Source organism: Seriola aureovittata, chromosome 1 (assembly GCF_021018895.1).
Source record: "Seriola aureovittata isolate HTS-2021-v1 ecotype China chromosome 1, ASM2101889v1, whole genome shotgun sequence".
Classification (NCBI taxonomy): domain Eukaryota; kingdom Metazoa; phylum Chordata; class Actinopteri; order Carangiformes; family Carangidae; genus Seriola; species Seriola aureovittata.
The window spans coordinates 18,860,124-18,877,911 of NC_079364.1; the positions used below are offsets into that span (position 1 = coordinate 18,860,124).

General features: G+C 41.8%; 1 protein-coding gene across 3 annotated transcripts; it reads left to right on the forward strand.

Annotated features, from left to right (window-relative positions):
* The first annotated feature begins 1,929 nt into the window (after nucleotides 1-1,929).
* wt1b (WT1 transcription factor b) lies at nucleotides 1,930-10,624 on the forward strand. Of its 3 annotated transcripts, none has more exons than XM_056372771.1 (9): nucleotides 1,930-2,767; nucleotides 4,745-4,867; nucleotides 5,786-5,885; nucleotides 7,297-7,377; nucleotides 8,314-8,428; nucleotides 8,524-8,671; nucleotides 9,017-9,106; nucleotides 9,609-9,692; nucleotides 9,874-10,624. In XM_056372771.1, the coding sequence occupies exons 1-9, from the start codon at nucleotides 2,356-2,358 to the stop codon at nucleotides 9,993-9,995; spliced, it is 1,275 nt and encodes a 424-aa protein (XP_056228746.1). In that variant the 5' UTR covers nucleotides 1,930-2,355; the 3' UTR covers nucleotides 9,996-10,624. The 3 variants fall into 3 exon arrangements, with proteins under 3 accessions (XP_056228746.1, XP_056228827.1, XP_056228665.1); XM_056372852.1 differs by having other exon boundaries at nucleotides 1,932-2,767; nucleotides 8,314-8,377; nucleotides 9,609-9,701; XM_056372690.1 differs by having other exon boundaries at nucleotides 1,933-2,767; nucleotides 9,609-9,701.
* The last annotated feature ends 7,164 nt before the right edge of the window (nucleotides 10,625-17,788 follow it).

Consider the following 17,788-nt stretch of genomic DNA (forward strand, 5'->3'; position numbering starts at 1 on the left):
TAGTCTGATGTGGCACTGAGGGATAGATCAGTGACATTGTGCAACAATGACCGACAAGACAACAACAGTAGTCTCTGTTAATGCTACCGCAGCAGTTTTTCAGGCTGATTTCATCATTCTCACAGTGATTTTAAACTTAGACTCTCTCTCTCTCTCTCTCTCTCTCTCTCTCTCTCTCTCTCTCTCTCTCTCTCTCTCTTTCTCCCTTTCTCCTTTTGCATCCATTTTACCATGTCTTTACCCATTTCAAGTGTCCTTTCCCCACCCTCCAGTTTTTAAAAAAAAGTTGAATTAGGGGTCCTCTATGTTTACTGGAATCCTAGACTAATATTCCAGATGGTGATGAGAGGATGTGGCTCACACTCCTCACTTCCCTTGTACTGGATTTTTAACAGCATCTCAAAATGATAATCAAAATGATATCATAAAATGAATGAAATCGCTTTGTAAAACTACTTCACCAATGGATAATTTATCATTATCTACCATGTTCTGGTCTACATTGTAATGGTGTCCAATGGGTCGTTAATTCAGGGGTTAATAAAATGATTTGAATTCACACACGGCTTGAGACTTAGACTCCAAAATCAAGTGAAGACAGCAATAAGTGCAATTTGTGTATCAAACGTTTGGCCTCATCACAGGTCAACTATAACTGACTGTTATGCGACACCGAATGTAGCCTAATGTGTTTTTTTTTTTTCTAAAAGAAGCATTGATTTGCAACACATTGTCACTGTTTCAGACTTTAAAGGAAAGGAGGAACCCAAGTGCTGATATGACAAATATTATAATGTTAAAAGATCCACAGCAGCTGTCTTGAATTTTACAGGCATATTTCAAGTTACTGCATTCCTCTGTAGTTCCACATTGAGTTAAGCTTGAGTTAAGGTCAAAACCCCTATCTCTTAAGTGCTCGTGCACACACACACACGCACAGACAGACACAGTCCCCCTCTCCTCTACTAATAAATAATTATCCTTTTGTGTGATGTGGCTTTGCTCCAAGGCTGTGCAGTTTCTCCGAATTGCTTTTAGCAAAGCAGCACTATTATGAAAACGAGAAAATTCATAAAGAGATGCAGTTTATAGTATATTTTCTTGCATATTTAATTAGTTTTACATATATTGAATCTGTTCATTCAGTAATTGTGATTCGATCCAGCACTGTCTTTTGTAAACATGTCATTGAGAAAAAAACACATATCCAATATGCAGAAAAAAAAAATGTCCTAACTTTGGATTTGGACTTTGGACAATATTAAAAAAATACAGATACAACCTTACCAAACCTCTTCTGGTACTTTCTGACTCACCTATTTTTTATTTTTCCCAGCTCTTCCTTTTATGTTGTTGCCTCATCCCGTTAGAAATGCATTTTGAAAGTGGGGTATATTTCAGTTCATACATGAGTCAGAAGAGTCAGAAGTGATGCTGATGAATATCTGAGCGAGACAGGTCAATAGTGTAGAGAGAACTCTCTCAGTGTAGCTTTTTTTTAAATTACATTTTTGAAAATCTTTCATTAAGCTTTCAATATGAAATTTGACATAGTTGTACATGTTAAGATATCCAGACTTGTAATGCATTCACACTGGAGATGGAACATTTACATTTTAGAAATACAGTTAATAAGACAGCAGCCTAATGAGGACTTTAATCCACTACTCTCACTAACTACATATGCAGCTGTTTCATGCTTTAAGCCCTTCACCACAGCCCCTCATTGTCAGAGGAATTAAAGAAAAACACCTCTCTCCTTTGTGCACACACATATTCATACACACTAATGCAAATATTCATTATCAGAAACACTTGAACTTGAACAAAGAATGAAGAGTTACATCCGCCTAGGCAAATGTGACATTAGTCAGAATTTATTAAGAAGTTCAGTACGTGCTGGCCAGGGAGTCATCCTCTTCTCACTCTCCTTCGCTCCTCCCCCTGTCCAATGAGTTACGCTGTTTTTGAGACTTGAGGAGAGTAAGGAAAGCCAGACATTATAGAGACAGAGGGACAAGGCACTGTTACCCTCACAGACTCACACTACAAACCCACTGCAGCTACCCGGGGAGCTTGAACTTTGGTATCCAGATTTTGGTCATCATCACAGGTTCAGATAATTTTATTGTTCAGTTCATCACTTGAGGTGGAAAAGATGACTCCTATAGTGTATTGTGAGCATTGAAGTTTGTCTTTGCAGAAAAGTTTGCTCCATGCTTATTGTTTCTTCAGGCAGTGTTTTTGTTACGCTCTTAGGATTTTATTCCTGTGTGATTTTTTGATTCCTCGTCGGGCTCCTCCATTGGAATACCATCACCTCTCCTTTTGAAGTGTCTGGAACTGCCTGCACCAATGCTGACTGAACCGTATGGAGCCATGTCCATGGGGTCAGATGTTCGAGAACTGACCCTCTTACCTCCAGCGCCTCCTGTGCCGTCTTTACCCGGAGCTGGTGGCGGCTGTGGGATGTCTGTTGGCAGCGGCCAGTGGACCCAACTGCTGGACCTTCACCCTAGCTCTCCCTACAGCTCCCTGCCCTCCCACCACTCCCTCATCAAGCAGGAACCAGGTTGGGGGACCACTGACTCCACAGAGGACCCCCACTGTGGACTTGGGGCCTTCACAGTGCACTTCTCAGGCCAGTTGTCAGGCCCCTGTCGGGTCGGGGCCTTCGGAGAACCAAGTGCAGGTCAACCCAGGGTGTTTCCCAATGGAACCTACCTGCCCGGCTGTGTGGACAGCCCCCCAGCACCCAGGAACCAGGGTAAGCATGCCGATCATCAGTCCCACTTCTGTCTCCTCTCATTGGCTTAGTGATGTAGGGACCGCGAAACATGAGCAGTTGTTTTCACACATGAAATACAGGGTTTATTCCAGACAGTTTTTTTCTACATTTCCTGCTGCATGTGTTCATGATGCGACTCCGTGTTTAGGGTTTGTCAACAGTGTTGTGTCTGAGCAGGATGTTATGTGCTATGTGTGTACTGGGTCATTCTGTCCCATGTGAGGAATAGGCTTGAGAGCTTTCCGGTAATAGTCTGGCAGAGATCTCTAATAGTTCCTTTAATGCTTTTCAGCAGAAATTTCACCGTCAACCACTGGCAGAGTCATAACAACTGTTAAATTTTATTGTATTGAATTCATACTTCAGAAAAAAAGTACTTAGGTAGATCATTCATATGGTTTCATTGGGATTTATTACTGCATTATTTTCATTTTTGTCAAATGCCATGACTGTAATCATAAACTTTCAAGTGGTAACTCTAATGCATCCATCTAAAGTGCTTACCTATGCAGGATATACATTCAAAGTATTTTATGATGTTGGGATAACTTTACCAAGTACCCATGGGTAGAAGATCACCAAAGCGATGGGGTTGTTTTGATCCATTGTTTTTATCTTAGTTTTAATTCTATATAACTGTTGAGGTATTTACCCAAATTAATCTGGTATGGGTGTGAACAGTAGCTCTACTTTAGCTCATTTTGAATTATGTGTCACTAATAATATGTATCATTTGTAGTTTTCACTATCGTGCACATTGTTTTGTACAACTAACAATACATTTGTGATAGTCTTAAGGTAAAACTTGATCCCCTCTAACACCAGAAGTGGTAATGTAAATAACACTAGGTCAAAACAACCCATCAATACTGGGTTAAGTTACCCCAGTAATGCCTAAATACCAACCAAGTTAATAAAAAAATACACACATGAAAAATAATGAATAACCTGTTGAGCTGGCACAGTCAATGTTGCCGTGGGCATACAAGTTGAGGAAAGAATTCTGAAGTGATGACTTACTGCCATGATCAATAAAGGTCAGAGGGGGTTCAGATGCTTTGTTATCTGGAATCTAAATCTGGAATCAAACTTAATATGTGTTTCCTGTGCAGTGTTAACACACAGATATGTCATCTACACATTTATTGTCTGTTGGGTCTTATTACTCAAAGGTCAGAGGTTTAAACCTGTATGTGTCTGCTGATGTGACGTTTAAAAACAGCACGCAGCGAGTCGTCTTCACTCAGTGGAAAGTAGTTTTTGATGAAGTGATAAAATACTCAGCGTAACTTTCTGCAGACCGCAGGGATTTAAGTAAGAGTTTGTGAGTCATTTTTCTTTGAAACTTTTCAACAGCTGTCTGACTGACTTGGCCTGACTCAGGACATAGCAAACCATCCATGCTGAGTGTGAATGTCAAATAAAGATGCATCGCATGTGGTTGTTTGATTGATTTAATGTAGTTTTATCAAGTTTAACATTCTGCTTTAACTTGCTATTTATTTTATATTAGAAAACATATATAATGTGTTTTGCAATGTGTATTGTAATTTCAATAGCGATACATAACATTCCCATTTTTGCCGTTTAATAAATGTAATAAAGTTAGAATACATGCAATTCCTTACTTCTCAGTGTTGTTTTTATTATATTCTACCGTAGCTCATTTCAGTTCATCAGTGGTGTGTTTGCCAAATTTATTTTTCCACCTGCCATAAATTTTACAAACCACAAAGCCAAAGATAGATGTTACAAGGAAAGAGGATTTAGTAGTCTGATGAATGTCTCTCTGTAGTAACCCTGCCAGGCACTTAGAGCTACTGACCAGATACTGGAGACTTTGCAAACTTCATAATGTTTTCAGTCATTTGTAAGATGGTGATCTAATGACTCAACAAGGGGGGAAAAAAATCATTTTAACTTTCCATTACCTCTCTTTTTGTTTTCTCTTTTCAGGTTATGGAGCAGTGGGTCTAGACAGCAACCCCAGTTGTGGTCTCACTCCGTCTCACCACACCCCTCAGCTCCCCAGCCTGTCCTTCAAACACGAGGACACACTGTCGCCGCCAAACAACATAGGTAACTGTCTGCATCCTGACATCTCGCCGACTGGAAGCCTGTCATGTCACAGCAAGGTTACATAAGTAACCTGTCATTTTTCATATCACAACAGAATCGCTGTCATCCATTTTCCTTCATCACTCTCCATCTCTGTTCCACACACATTCATATACACGGACATACATAAACACACTCTCCCTCTCGCTCTTTAAGCATAATAGTGTATATGGTTAATGAGTCTGGAAATGATAAATTGAGGAAACAGCTAATGGGACTCTGCTGGAATGTCAAAAACTGTCTGGGGACCAATACACTATATGAACCTGAAAAGGACCATTGTTTCTAATTGAGGTGTTCTCTCTTTGAAAAGCAGAGCTGTGACTCTGTCTTTGAAATGAGCTATTATTATATTATTATTATATTGTATAAATATATTTTTAGGAGAAGTAATATATTTTTACTTGTGTGTGTTTTGTCTGTGTGTTCTGAGAGAACATTTAATAATACAAAATATTTTTGTGCAAGATGATTCTTGGGAAGCTTCTCAGCCTAATATTAGGATTTAGTGAGCTGTTGTGGGACAATGGATAGTCTGCAGCTGGACTTTGACGACTCTAATTAGGAACAATTGTAATAATTCATGAATCATTTAAGTCATGTTTTTAGCTAAAAATGTCAAACATCCACTGCTTCTAGCTTCTCAAATGTGAATATTTGCCTGTTTTCTTGGCCTTGTGTGATAATTGAATGACTATCTTTGTGTTTAAAAGTGTTGATTGGAAGCAATCAGCTTCTGTGAAAAGGCATTTCTCACTATTTTCAGACATTCCATAGACCAGACAATTAATCATTAATGAAATAAATTATTGGCAAATTATTCGATAATATTAATTGTTAGCTGCAGTCTTATTTTGAAGCAAATTTCTATATTTTCAGTTGACCAGCAGTACCCGCCTCCTCCTCCCATGTTTGGCTGCCACAATCCTTCAGAGTCGTGTCCGAGCAGCCAGGCTCTGCTGCTGAGAAACTACAACAGGTACAATTATTTGTCCCCATGCGTTTATTGTCGCTATATTTGACTCTTGCTCCCTTCAATCTCCCTTCAGCACAAATTCCCCTCTTCCCACATGGTTTTCAGGCGTCTCACTCAGCAATTAATGTCAGATTCTTTCCAATGACACCACACGCAGCTTGTTTACTTGATGGTAATTTTTGGAAGTGTGAATTCTCTCTAATCCTGTGTTAAACCCTGCGTCTGCCTCTGCACTGTCTGGATTGTGAATCCTAATTTGTTCTGAGGTTAAGTGCTGCCCACTGCTGCTCAGCAGGCCAAAACAAACACTGAGTGATTTACTGCTGATGTGTCTGAGTCCACCCTGAGGAAAAATGAGGAGAAAAGTAAAAGAGACAAGCTCAGTGAAAGTGAGTTTAGTGGGGGGGGGGGGGGGGGGGGGGGGGGGGTGGCAGTTAGGACGAGGGAATCAGCTTATTTTAACCTCTGGATGTGTTTCCAACTTGTTTTCATTTTGATGCGAAACATCTCAAAGGGCAAATTAGGATGAAATTCTTTGCATGCTGCCCTGTGATGTTGTTGGAGAGAAGGAACATGTGCAACCCAAATACTGGAACAGCACTTGATAAGACGGGGGAAGGCTTCACTGTTGTTAGTGCTTATGGCGTGAACTGGAAACCCTCAGACCAACACAGAAAACATGCACACACATACACACACACACACACACACACACACACACACACACACACACACACACACACACACACACACGCACACACACACACACACACTGTCAGATATCAGTGAGTCTTTCCACAGTTTAACATAGTTCAGAACTGATTAGCGAACCATCATGATCCTTCCCTCAAGGACTTCTCAAGGAATGCCGTCCAGAATTCCCCCGAAACTGTTCCCCACCTTTAATGATACTGAGGACAGAGTGATGTCATGCATTGGTCCATGGTGTACTAGGCACGGAGGCGCTCACCCCCACAGAGTGCACAATGGCATGTCCAAGTGTGTGTGTTTCTGTACTACGTGCGTGTGTGTGTGTGTGCACACTAGTGTGATCTGCCAAGGTAAAGAATGGCTCAGAGCCCATGTTTTTTAATGAAGCCAGTGAGGAGTGTGGTGGGTGGACAGGATGTGTTAATAAGCCAACCGTGTGGAGTTCCCCCTGAATGAAACGTCTTCATTATCCATATAAGGGAAGATAAATGACAGAAAGAATGCTGTAACATAAAAATTTTCAGTGTTGTCTAATTTCTGCATTTTCCCAAAAGAACTTATTAATTATAAAAAAAGAATAATAAAACAGAAACTCACACAGTGTAAACTCAGAGCTCACCTTATTCCATAACCTTTTCATTCACTAATGTATTAACATATGTCGTTGCCTTGAAATTTCACAAACTGCTTGTGTTTCACTCAGTGATAACGTATACCAAATGGCGTCTCAGCTGGAGTGTGTAACGTGGAATCAAATGAACAGCCTGGCATCTTCCATGAAGAGGTGAGCTTCTTTTCTTTACATAATACATCTAATGTATTCTTGAGTCCTGACCAGCGTTTGTGGTGGAGGAGGAAGAGGAAGAGTTGACCAGATGGCTGTTGGCCTACTGCCTGGGGAAATCAGGAAGCGGAGAGGAGCATGATAGTGTGTGTGTGTGTGTGTGTGTGTGTGTGTGTGTGTGTGTGTGTGTGTGTGTGTGTGCGTGCGTGCGCGTGTGTGCAGTCTTGTACTTTTACAACATTCTTTAAAGACTGTTTTGAGTTTTTACTAAGTTAGGACATTTTGATAGGCACTCACTCCTTAAATTTGCTTTTAGATTTAAAGCCCGTAAAACCTTGACTTTGAATCTCAAATACTTTCTAAACATTAGATATTAAGAACCAATCAATCAACAATCAAAGCAAAGTTAAAAAAAAAAAATTGTTCAATATAATTTTGCAATTAAAACTCAAAAACTCAGCTGGACTGCTTCATCGGGACTGATTTAGATATGGCTAAACCCTGACTGATGCAGGGAAGGACATGATATCCTCTCCATGTCAAATCATTGGGCAGAGCAACACAGACGAAGACACAAATACAGAGATTTCTCACGTGAAATAACCAAAACTGTTTTATATTTGGCAAAAAATAATGTGCTCATGTAGGATCCCAACACTTGAAACTAAATATGTTTCCAGGGCCTTTAAGCTCATGTTAAAGTTAGTCATGTAGTTGTGATGTCTGTTAGCTGTGAAAGAGAGAAAGACTTGTGTGTAATTTCTCTCAAACAAATTGTACACAAGTGAGATTATGGCTTTATTGTGTTTTCAATCTTGACAATCTTAATGGTATGATCAGAATCTGTCATTAACCTTTCATACTGTGCCCACCGTAACAGTTTTGCACAAAAACTTTTCAATGTTTTAATCAATTTGTAATTTTGCCTCTGTCCAGCGGAGGCCATACAACCAGCTATGACAGCGACCCCACAGTCCCAGTCCCACCTCCACCCATGCTTGTGAGTGCGCAGTACCACATACACACACACAGTGTCTTCAGAGGACTGCAGGTCAGTTGACATGCATGCAGTTTATACAGACTAACAGTAAATAAACACACATATTGAAGCCCTGTTTAATCTTTTTCTTCTTCTCTTTCTTAAAGGATGTCAGACGTGTACCTGGCATTGCTCCTCCAGTTGCGAGGTCCTCAGAGACCAATGAGAAGCGTCCATTTGTATGTGCTTATCCTGGCTGCAGCAAGAGATACTTCAAACTGTCACATCTGCAGATGCATGGCCGCAAACACACAGGTGAAATGACACCGGTGATTTACACCACTGCTCAGGCCTCAGCTTCTCTTCATAAATCACAATGACAAACTCATGCAGACAATAAAATTCAGTGAAAAGACAAAAAAGGGATGGTGTATCGTAAGGAAGAAAGGAGAGTTGTTATGCTCAGGTTTTGAATGTGTGTAGCTGTGTGAGTGGAAACTAGATCAAGTCGCATAAATGGTGATTAAAAAATAAAAAAAGTGCTTAATTTTGACACGGTAATGGCACAGATGTGAAACTGAGCACAGGGAAAATACTAGTATCGATGATCTTGATATCTTGGAATGTGGGTGGTGATGATGATGATGGTTTATTTTGCAGGAGAGAAGCCTTACCAGTGTGACTTCACAGACTGTGGCCGCAGATTCTCTCGCTCAGACCAGTTAAAGAGGCACCAGCGCAGACACACAGGTACACTCACATCACCGCTGCTGTATCTGCACAGGAAAGCTCATTGCTTCAATTTTTTGTTTTTGGGAATTTGAAAATGATAGAAATCTGTAGGTATAGTTTACATCCTACAATTGGCCTATATAAAAACTTCAAAACACAAAATCTAGATATTATAAGCAGATTGTTGTGACCTGATATAATTAAATGGGACTTTTTGACCAACAGATAAATAAATAGTTAAAAGATTTAGTATTTCCCCACTAGAATTACATTCCTCAGAGTGTGGAGAAAGCCCTAAAAATGAACAGACAATATAAGAAATCCAAATAAACAAAACATTTTAATGATTTTATTTTTCAATGTCTGATCAAAATTTTCCAAAGTGATTGTGGGTTATTGGATCAATCAATCTCCACAGTGATCAGTCCACCTAATCAAATATTTAACCTTTTGACCCTCACCCCACTCCCTTCACATTTCTGTCTCTGCCTCGACCACAACCGCTGCCATCTCTGTGTAGGAGTGAAACCCTTTCAGTGCGAGACGTGTCAGAGAAAGTTTTCACGGTCAGATCATCTTAAGACTCACACTCGGACTCATACAGGTAAAACAAGTGCGTATAACTTTATTTTCTACCTCTCCATTCCTCCATTTTTTTTTGTCATAATGGTCCCTCTGACTTTGAGTCAAGTACAGCAAAACAGCAGCTCGCATTCCGAAAAGGCTGAATTTCCTCTAAAGCAACGATTTCTATTGTTTTTCCTTGTTCATCCCCTCCTTGTCAGGTGAGAAGCCCTTCATCTGCCGCTGGTCCAACTGTCAGAAGAAGTTTGCCCGCTCTGACGAGCTGGTGCGCCACCACAGCATGCACCAGAGGAACCTGACCAAGCTGCAGCCTGCCATCTGAACAGCGACGAGAGGAGGAGGAGGAGGAGGAGGAAGACGAAGAGGAAGGTGACAGTATGTCGTTCCAGCTAGTAGAGAAAGACGCTTGGAGCCTGGTCAGCGGTAACGGTGCCTTGTCAGACTTGCTGAACTGGCGGGCACAGCGGATGCCTCCCTCAGCCAGACAGAGGACGTCAGGAGAACAGACTCGCTGATGATCCACGAGATCTTCGAGACGCACCTCATCGAGCACTCGCTTATTTGACATTAAAACTCAGACTTTGAGAGGGTACAGTACCACAGTAATTCTGAGCCAAGAAGAAGATGTCTTTTTTTTTATGTGAGATGAGGAAAATGTTGACACACTATTTTGGAAATTTTAGTAACACTTGCACTGGCTTTCTTGTTTTATTGTTAAAATTGTGTCACCTTGAAAATGTGCTGGACTGTGTAAACTGGATTTATGAAATGGACAAATGAAGCTGACCACGGAGAATCTTTGCTTTGGGGAATGTGAACATCTTTATACTCTTACAGTATACAGGATACTCACCAAAATTTCTTTGTATATATTTGTATTTGCTTACATCTATAGACATTCCTTTTGTACTTTCTATGTTTTTTTTGTAAGTTTATAAAATGTTGATTCACTTCGGTTTCAAGAGTAAAAGTGTGTGTACATGTGTGTGTGGGAGAGAGTTGTCAGGTTAAGAGGCCACCTGTGAGTGGTGGTGCTGGAGGGGTGAGGGCGGGTGACAGACAGTAAAACAGCACCCCACCGTGGCTCTGACAGGGTGCAGGTCTCACCCTCCTAAATCTCCGACACACATCTTCATAACTACGAACATCTGGAGCCCAGTAAATCTCATTAGAAAAGACACATACCTCAGTGTCAGCTGGCTGTACTTCATTGACTGCCCCCTTTCTGCATAGGCTGGGCCCAGACACACACACACACACACACACACACACACACACACACACACACACACACACACACACATACACACACACAAACACACACACACACACACACACACATATACACACACACACACACACACACACACACATACACACACACACACAAACACACACACACACACACACACACACATACACACACACAAACACACACACACATACACACACACACACACGCACACACACATACACACACGCACACACACGCACACACACAAACACACACGCACACACACAAACACACACACACGCACACACACAAACACACACACACATACACACACACACACACACACACACACACACACACTCAATTCTCTAACAGCATCCAGATTAGAAAGGCAGCTTTACATCCTTGAGCCACATGATGGCAGTATCAGCATTGTCAGTCCAAGCAGATGGGACTCGAGCTGTGAGTGAGGCTGAAGCCAAACTACAACTTATACTTTCACACCTCAGTCTTCAGATAATCCACCTTCCTCTCACCTTTAGTGGCCGTCGAGTATCCACAGTAAATATGTTAATGTCAACGACAGTGAAAAAACAGGAGGGCTCGTTCTGAATATGCCCTGAACCATCAAATATACATGATGTGGATGGAGTTGTGTGTCAGCTCGTGCGCAAGTCTATAAGTGATGGGATGATTCAGCTACAGCAGGTATGTTAATAAAATATGACTCAGTGCTGGCACAGAGAGCTGCTGCATGGCTCTGTGGCCTAATGATGTCATATACCTGGAAAAGCAATGTAAACACGCACATACAAGCGTATATATTTAGCTGTTGGCTACATGTTCATGCATTGGAAAACACAGTGCACATTTACTGAGGGCATTTCACTCTGCACCTGCACAACTCATTTCACTTCCACCGCAGACATTCGTCAAACTAACAGAGGGATTCAAACGCAGTTCTCCTATTTCAGGGTCACATACGGCTCATTTGAAGTGGTGATTCAAGTTGTTTTCCAATCCACATAATGGCTGTGAGGTAGTATCTCTGTGATGTTCTGTTTTTTTTTTTTTGCTTCTTAATCAAATGCACTTTGATTAAGAAGTGCTTCTCTTTGTTCTCTCTCTGCAGGGGCGCCGGGAAGCCAAGGAAGATCAGAGGGACAGCAGAGTTGAACATTTTACTCACTCCAGTTCACTCTTAACTGGAGACTGCTGAGGCCGTGTGGAGCATGAGGAGCGCATGCTTTAAACGTCCTCATTCATTACTGCCGTCATTATCACACACACTCAGAGAGAGACACTGACCTCAACCTTACATTGATCTGCCTGATCTGCATTCCTCAAATTGATTGAGAAAGTTTCTGATTTTTAGATAGTGGGAGGAAGTGATATCCGCTAACACAACAAATGTCTGCGCTCCACTCCCATTCTGCCAAACGTTACCACCGATCTGAATGCATGAGCACACACACACATACACGCACACGTACGCACACACACACACACACACACACACACACACATACACACACACACACACACACACACACATACACACACACATACATACACACACGCCACCAGATGCCCCCTCAGCTGTACTGCTGGCTGTTTGCCTTTAAGGGGTGTCAGCTTGGGTAATCTCAGGTGACATACACCTGGTAATGCACAGCCCAAGACATCTGTAGGACAGCAGGCCTGCTAACTTCACAGCCTCTAAACCCACATGCAACCCCCCTCAGAAGGTTTCTTTTCGAATGCAAGTGCGATATAACCTCACTCTCACACTCAAAGACAGGAAACAAGTACGGCTCATTCTATACGTGCAAGTTCCAACTTTTTTTTTCTTCACCCTTTTATATTGAGTTATACTGAATAATGAGGCTTTTCATTTACTTGGTCTAATAAGGAGTGACATTATTTTTCAATATGTCATCCAGTAAAGTCCCAGGTGCATCCAGCATCAGCATACAGCCCCTGTTGTGATTCTTTGGGCCAAAAAGACATTATTTAACCTCCAGGAGTCGGAAAGGTCAGTGCACATGTAGCACACAGAGGCCCCAGGGGATTGTTAACAAGGTCAAGGCCCCAGAGAGGAAACTTAACGGGGTTACAAGGAGGCCTGCGTGTAAAAACAATGCTACACCAACAGGAGGCGCTGTCAGGGACTGTTCATATTAAGTGAAGCATGTTTTTAGTTGTATTCCCAGACAGCAACCCCCCTCCTCCCCTCAGGCTAGCTCTCTTGTGCAGAGCTGCTGCTCCACAGTCTGAGGGGCCTAGGGGTTCTTGGGGGTTTTCCCTGTGGTATAGCAGGGAGCCTGAGGGGCTCCGGTGTGTAGGAGCTTTGGGAATGCGGAGGCCTTGGGGGCCTGGAGCTCAGATGGGGCCTAGGGGGTAAACTTTCTCACTCAGGGAGCAGAGATGGAGCAGATACAGAAAGACAACGAGGGGAAAACACCTTGAGAGGAGTCTGTCAGATATGCAGGCAGCAGCCGGGAAGATCCCATGAGAGTACACAGGCACAGAAACACAAATACACACATGTATGTATACTCTAAACCTAATCCAATATGTGGGCCAGCAAAAAGAGACAGATAGAGCTTTTTAAATATTCCCCTCTCTCCTCAACCGTCCCGTCTTTCATCTTCTCCTCTTTTCTCCCTCCTGCTGTCTCCTCCATTCCGCTGGAAGATATTAACTCCTAACAGGATTAGATGTGTCTCTATCATGTGAGATACAAGATCACAAACCTACCCAAGCTCCCCGGGGAGCAGCGGGATGGGACGGATGAAACAAGGCCTCATCTCCCCCTCTCTTCCCCTCCATCCCAAAGGTATCCAGATGCTGGGACATGGGGAGAGACGACCAGAGAAAGGAGGGAGATGAATGTTGACAAATGGAGCGAGAGAGGCGTTTTGGCCAAAGATATCAGTCTCACTAGGAGAGCTTTGTTTCCACCCTCACTGTCATCAACTCCAAAACAACTCTTTTGTGGGCCACTTTGTCCGTCTTTTAATTAAAACTTGAAAACTTTTCTCTCAGTGTATGTCATATGTGATATGCAGCAGCCTGTCAGAATGAGTGGGCGACTAAAGCAGAGAAGCGGCCTGCAAAAGCTGGTTGAAACTGATTTTGAGTCAACCTGACCTCAGTCCAAAGAGCTCCTCCATTACTCCAGAGGCAGTTATAATTAGTTACCAACTCACTAGCTTTATGGTTCCTAAATTGAAATGTATTGCTCTTTAAAGCCTTCTCTCTAATTGTGTAGTCATTAATGGCCTATTCCCTATCTACACTGCGTTGATGGGCACATAAAAACTCATGATGATAGACGAGCACCAAGCGCAGTTGTTAAAAGGACACAAGGTTTTCTCTTGTTCTGCCCAGTCACCACTAGGAGGAGTAGAGTCCTGTGGTGGAAGACAGAGGAGGGATAACCATTTGACATGAAAGATTGATGGATTCCTTCAAGCTTCATAGAAACATGCAAGGCGCTGAATTAGCCTACATTCACATGACACGCATCTACAACCACACAACCTGCATGAACGAAGAAAAAACGGTCTGTGTATGATCAGGGCTGCAGCCAGCATTTCAGAAACACTGAGATCATGAGTCAAGTTCATTCAGTGCAGCTCCTCAGAAGATTCTGACTACACACCAGAAATGGGGTGTTTAATTTTATTTCAAAATTTTTCAAATTTATTCAGTCAGCTAATCGTTAAATAATATTTCCTGTAAATACACCCTTAGAAACTTGAGCTATGTTTTTAGAAAGAAATCTATTTTTCTTTTTCTTTTTGGTTTCTTGTAAGTCCATGTGGGCTAGGATATGCAAGACACAATAAATGACATAAGGAACTAACAGGAATTGGCATGTAAGATACCATCCATGTGCTTTAGGTTTGTAAAACTCCCAAAGTCCCAGAAAAATTACAGAGGACATGACCTCAAAGTCCTTACTGGCAGGTACCGCCTTGTGCATCATCATCTGATCTTAATTTCTTTAGTTTGCATATTATCCTTAAATACACAGCTTATGTGCTGTTGACCGATTATAACACATAACTATATAGTATGTAACTACTAGCAAACAAAGACATAGTAGTAATTCTACTAATTAGGATGGTGATAGCAATAATAGCAACAATGTTATTATTGTAAATGTTATGTACCTTAATAGTAAAAAAATGTGTCCTTCTTTGGGCAGTTATGACTGCAGCCTCAGCAAGAAAACTATAATCATAATTTGAGTTCAAATGAGAAGAGAAAGGGAAAGCCTATCCTTTGAGATGGCATGTTAAGGCATAGCATCATATAAAGTTCCCATTCAGTATTTAAGTGTTTTGTCTCAACAGCTCGATAATGAACACAGATTGTACTTCCTTTTCTTCTTCTTCTTTTTGCCATCATGCATGTTATTATATAATGGGCAGAAAGCCTGTTATGAAAGCCTCAGCACAGGATGGGTCAGATGTCCCAAAGATCATTACAAATCCCCAGGGTGGAAGGAACAAACACAAGAAATAAAAGACAAAGATGAGGGAGCGCAGATATACTCAGATGAAAAATAGGGCATCATGATGAGAAGAGTCAGAGAGGAGCGGGGGAGCTGAGAGAGGGGGGGTTGTATGTGCTGTATAGTTTGTTATGCAGGCAGTTTAATTGTAGTAGTCATTTTTGGTTTGCTGCTGTTAATTGCTGATATGGAAATTGCAGTGTACTATGAATAAAGCTCTTTAAAAGGAGATCGTTGGTGGACAAGACTAAGGGGGGAGGGGGCTCATGGTCGTAGACATTAATATGCTACACTTTATGACCCTCCTCTCCCACTGTCTCCATCCTGTTCTCACCCAGAGGGCTCATTATTGTCAGTGGAGAGGGGTTGATCTACGCAGACACTCATATGAGCGCCGTCTGAAGGCATTACTGTACACACACTCCCCCAGTGTGAATGATTAGGATCCTATCGAAAACAGGAGGGGCAGGCTGTTAAACATGACCGCGAGGCAGGTTGCGCAGAGTCCACGTGCCCGCATCTTGCACAGGCAAACACGCATTTGGTTCTTTTACATCTCCGTGCACCAATAATACTCATCCACCTTCACTCACACAGTTGGCCCAGACACACAGATGCACCCTGACACATGACAACCCTCATATGCTATTTGGAGGAAGTACTTTGAGCTACTTGGTGTTTTGGGCCTCCCAATTATTTAAATGTATGATGCAAGACTGACCACACGCTCTTTGGCAAGGCAAGGGATGAGATTATCTAATGGACATTATCAAGTCCGAAAATAACACAAAAAACAGCTACAAATGTCACTAACACCTCCACTTTGAATGTTCCTCAGACCTGGAGCTTTTTGTCTGATGAACAAAGAAGGCCTTCATCTTAAAAGAAATTTGCATTATGGGACGACACTATGCAAGTGGAGCCACGCCAGAATTTGGTAACCTATTTCTGCATATTGTTATGAAATAGTCATTGTTATTGTCATGTTGCCCTCTTACAAAGTTATCTAAACCTGAAAACACGTCAAAGAAGTTTGTGTGAGAGTAAAGATATCAAAACAAGACATTTGAGGCTCCTGCAGTCGTGATCTGAGAGTGTTTGAAGAAAGTCCTACATTACAACAGAGTAACACACCCCACACATACATCGCCCTGTCCCTTGTTCCTAATGAGCTTTATCGCACTGGTCCCGCTTGACTTGTCTTGCTAACTGGCACACATATATCCATATGTTCCACATGAGCAGGCAGAGGGGACAGGCTGGGTGGCAGTGCTGCTTTCTCAGTTACATCTGAGAGTTTTACTGCAACAGCCAGCAGCAACAGCAAGTCAGCTTAACTCCATCTCTGCTGTGCATGTGTGTGTGTGTGTGTGTGTGTGTGTGTGTGTGTGTATGTGTAGACTGCGATTAGTCATGAGAAGTGTTAACAGCGTCTGCGTGTTCATGATATTCATTGGGTCAAAAAGTTGAAAGCAGATTTGAACAGCGTTCAGTACGTCCATGCAAAACTTTAAATACATACAGCACATATATAAACTTTATAGTCAGTTGTCAATTTATTAGGTACACCAAGCTCAAACTAATGTAATCCAATACAACAGGCCTGCAATTAATCTACATTCAGCATAAACTGAACATTATAACCTTCATGAAAGGAGGATATATTACGGGATTGTTAAATTAGACTGCATCAGTTTTAGCTAGGTGTTCCTAATGAACTGATACCTGAGTATATACATACACTGGGTTAGGGTTAGCCAAATGTTAGGAAATCCTGTCAAATCAGTAAAAAGGAAAAAAGGCTGAAGGGATGAAGAGTTACTCAAAAAAAAAGAAAGAAAATAAAAGGTAGCCTGCTGTCTTAAAAAACTGCCCTTTGCCAGTGAAAAGATGCAGAAATAGTGCGAGTAGTTAATGCAGGAGGAAATGGCAAGGAACAGAGCACGGTGGATCCGTCTGGAGGACTGAAAGGGGGTTTTAAGTATTGTGGGTTGTAGGGCTGGAGTCTGATTACTGCAGACTGTGAGTGAATGGACAAGTGTTCACCTGTACCTGTGCTCTGTAACAGCAGGGAGACCAGGAAAGTAGGACACTGCTTCATGTAGATATGAGAAGGTCAGTATCTGAACAATTATCTGAAATGACCTATATTTAGATAAATCAGTGCTGGATGTGTAAGTCGTAGCTGTCGAGACAGAGAATTCTGAAATTATTCTTTTAAGCTGTCGTCCTGAAAAGACACCATATTAATGCAGAGTGTTCTGTCTCCATCCTTGAGCAGAAATACTGAAAAGAGAAATGATATTTACTCAGTGCTGATTCTTTGTAGCTTAACAAATAAAATACATAAAACGTC

Bases quoted from the DNA above. Each gene is read 5' to 3' on its own strand.
- wt1b (XM_056372690.1), top strand. From the start codon at position 2,356: ATGCTGACTGAACCGTATGGAGCCATGTCCATGGGGTCAGATGTTCGA. The intron at 4,868-5,785 runs GTAACTGTCTGC...CTATATTTTCAG, and splicing joins GTCGCCGCCAAACAACATAG to TTGACCAGCAGTACCCGCCT. The intron at 8,429-8,523 runs GTCAGTTGACAT...TCTTTCTTAAAG, and splicing joins GTGTCTTCAGAGGACTGCAG to GATGTCAGACGTGTACCTGG.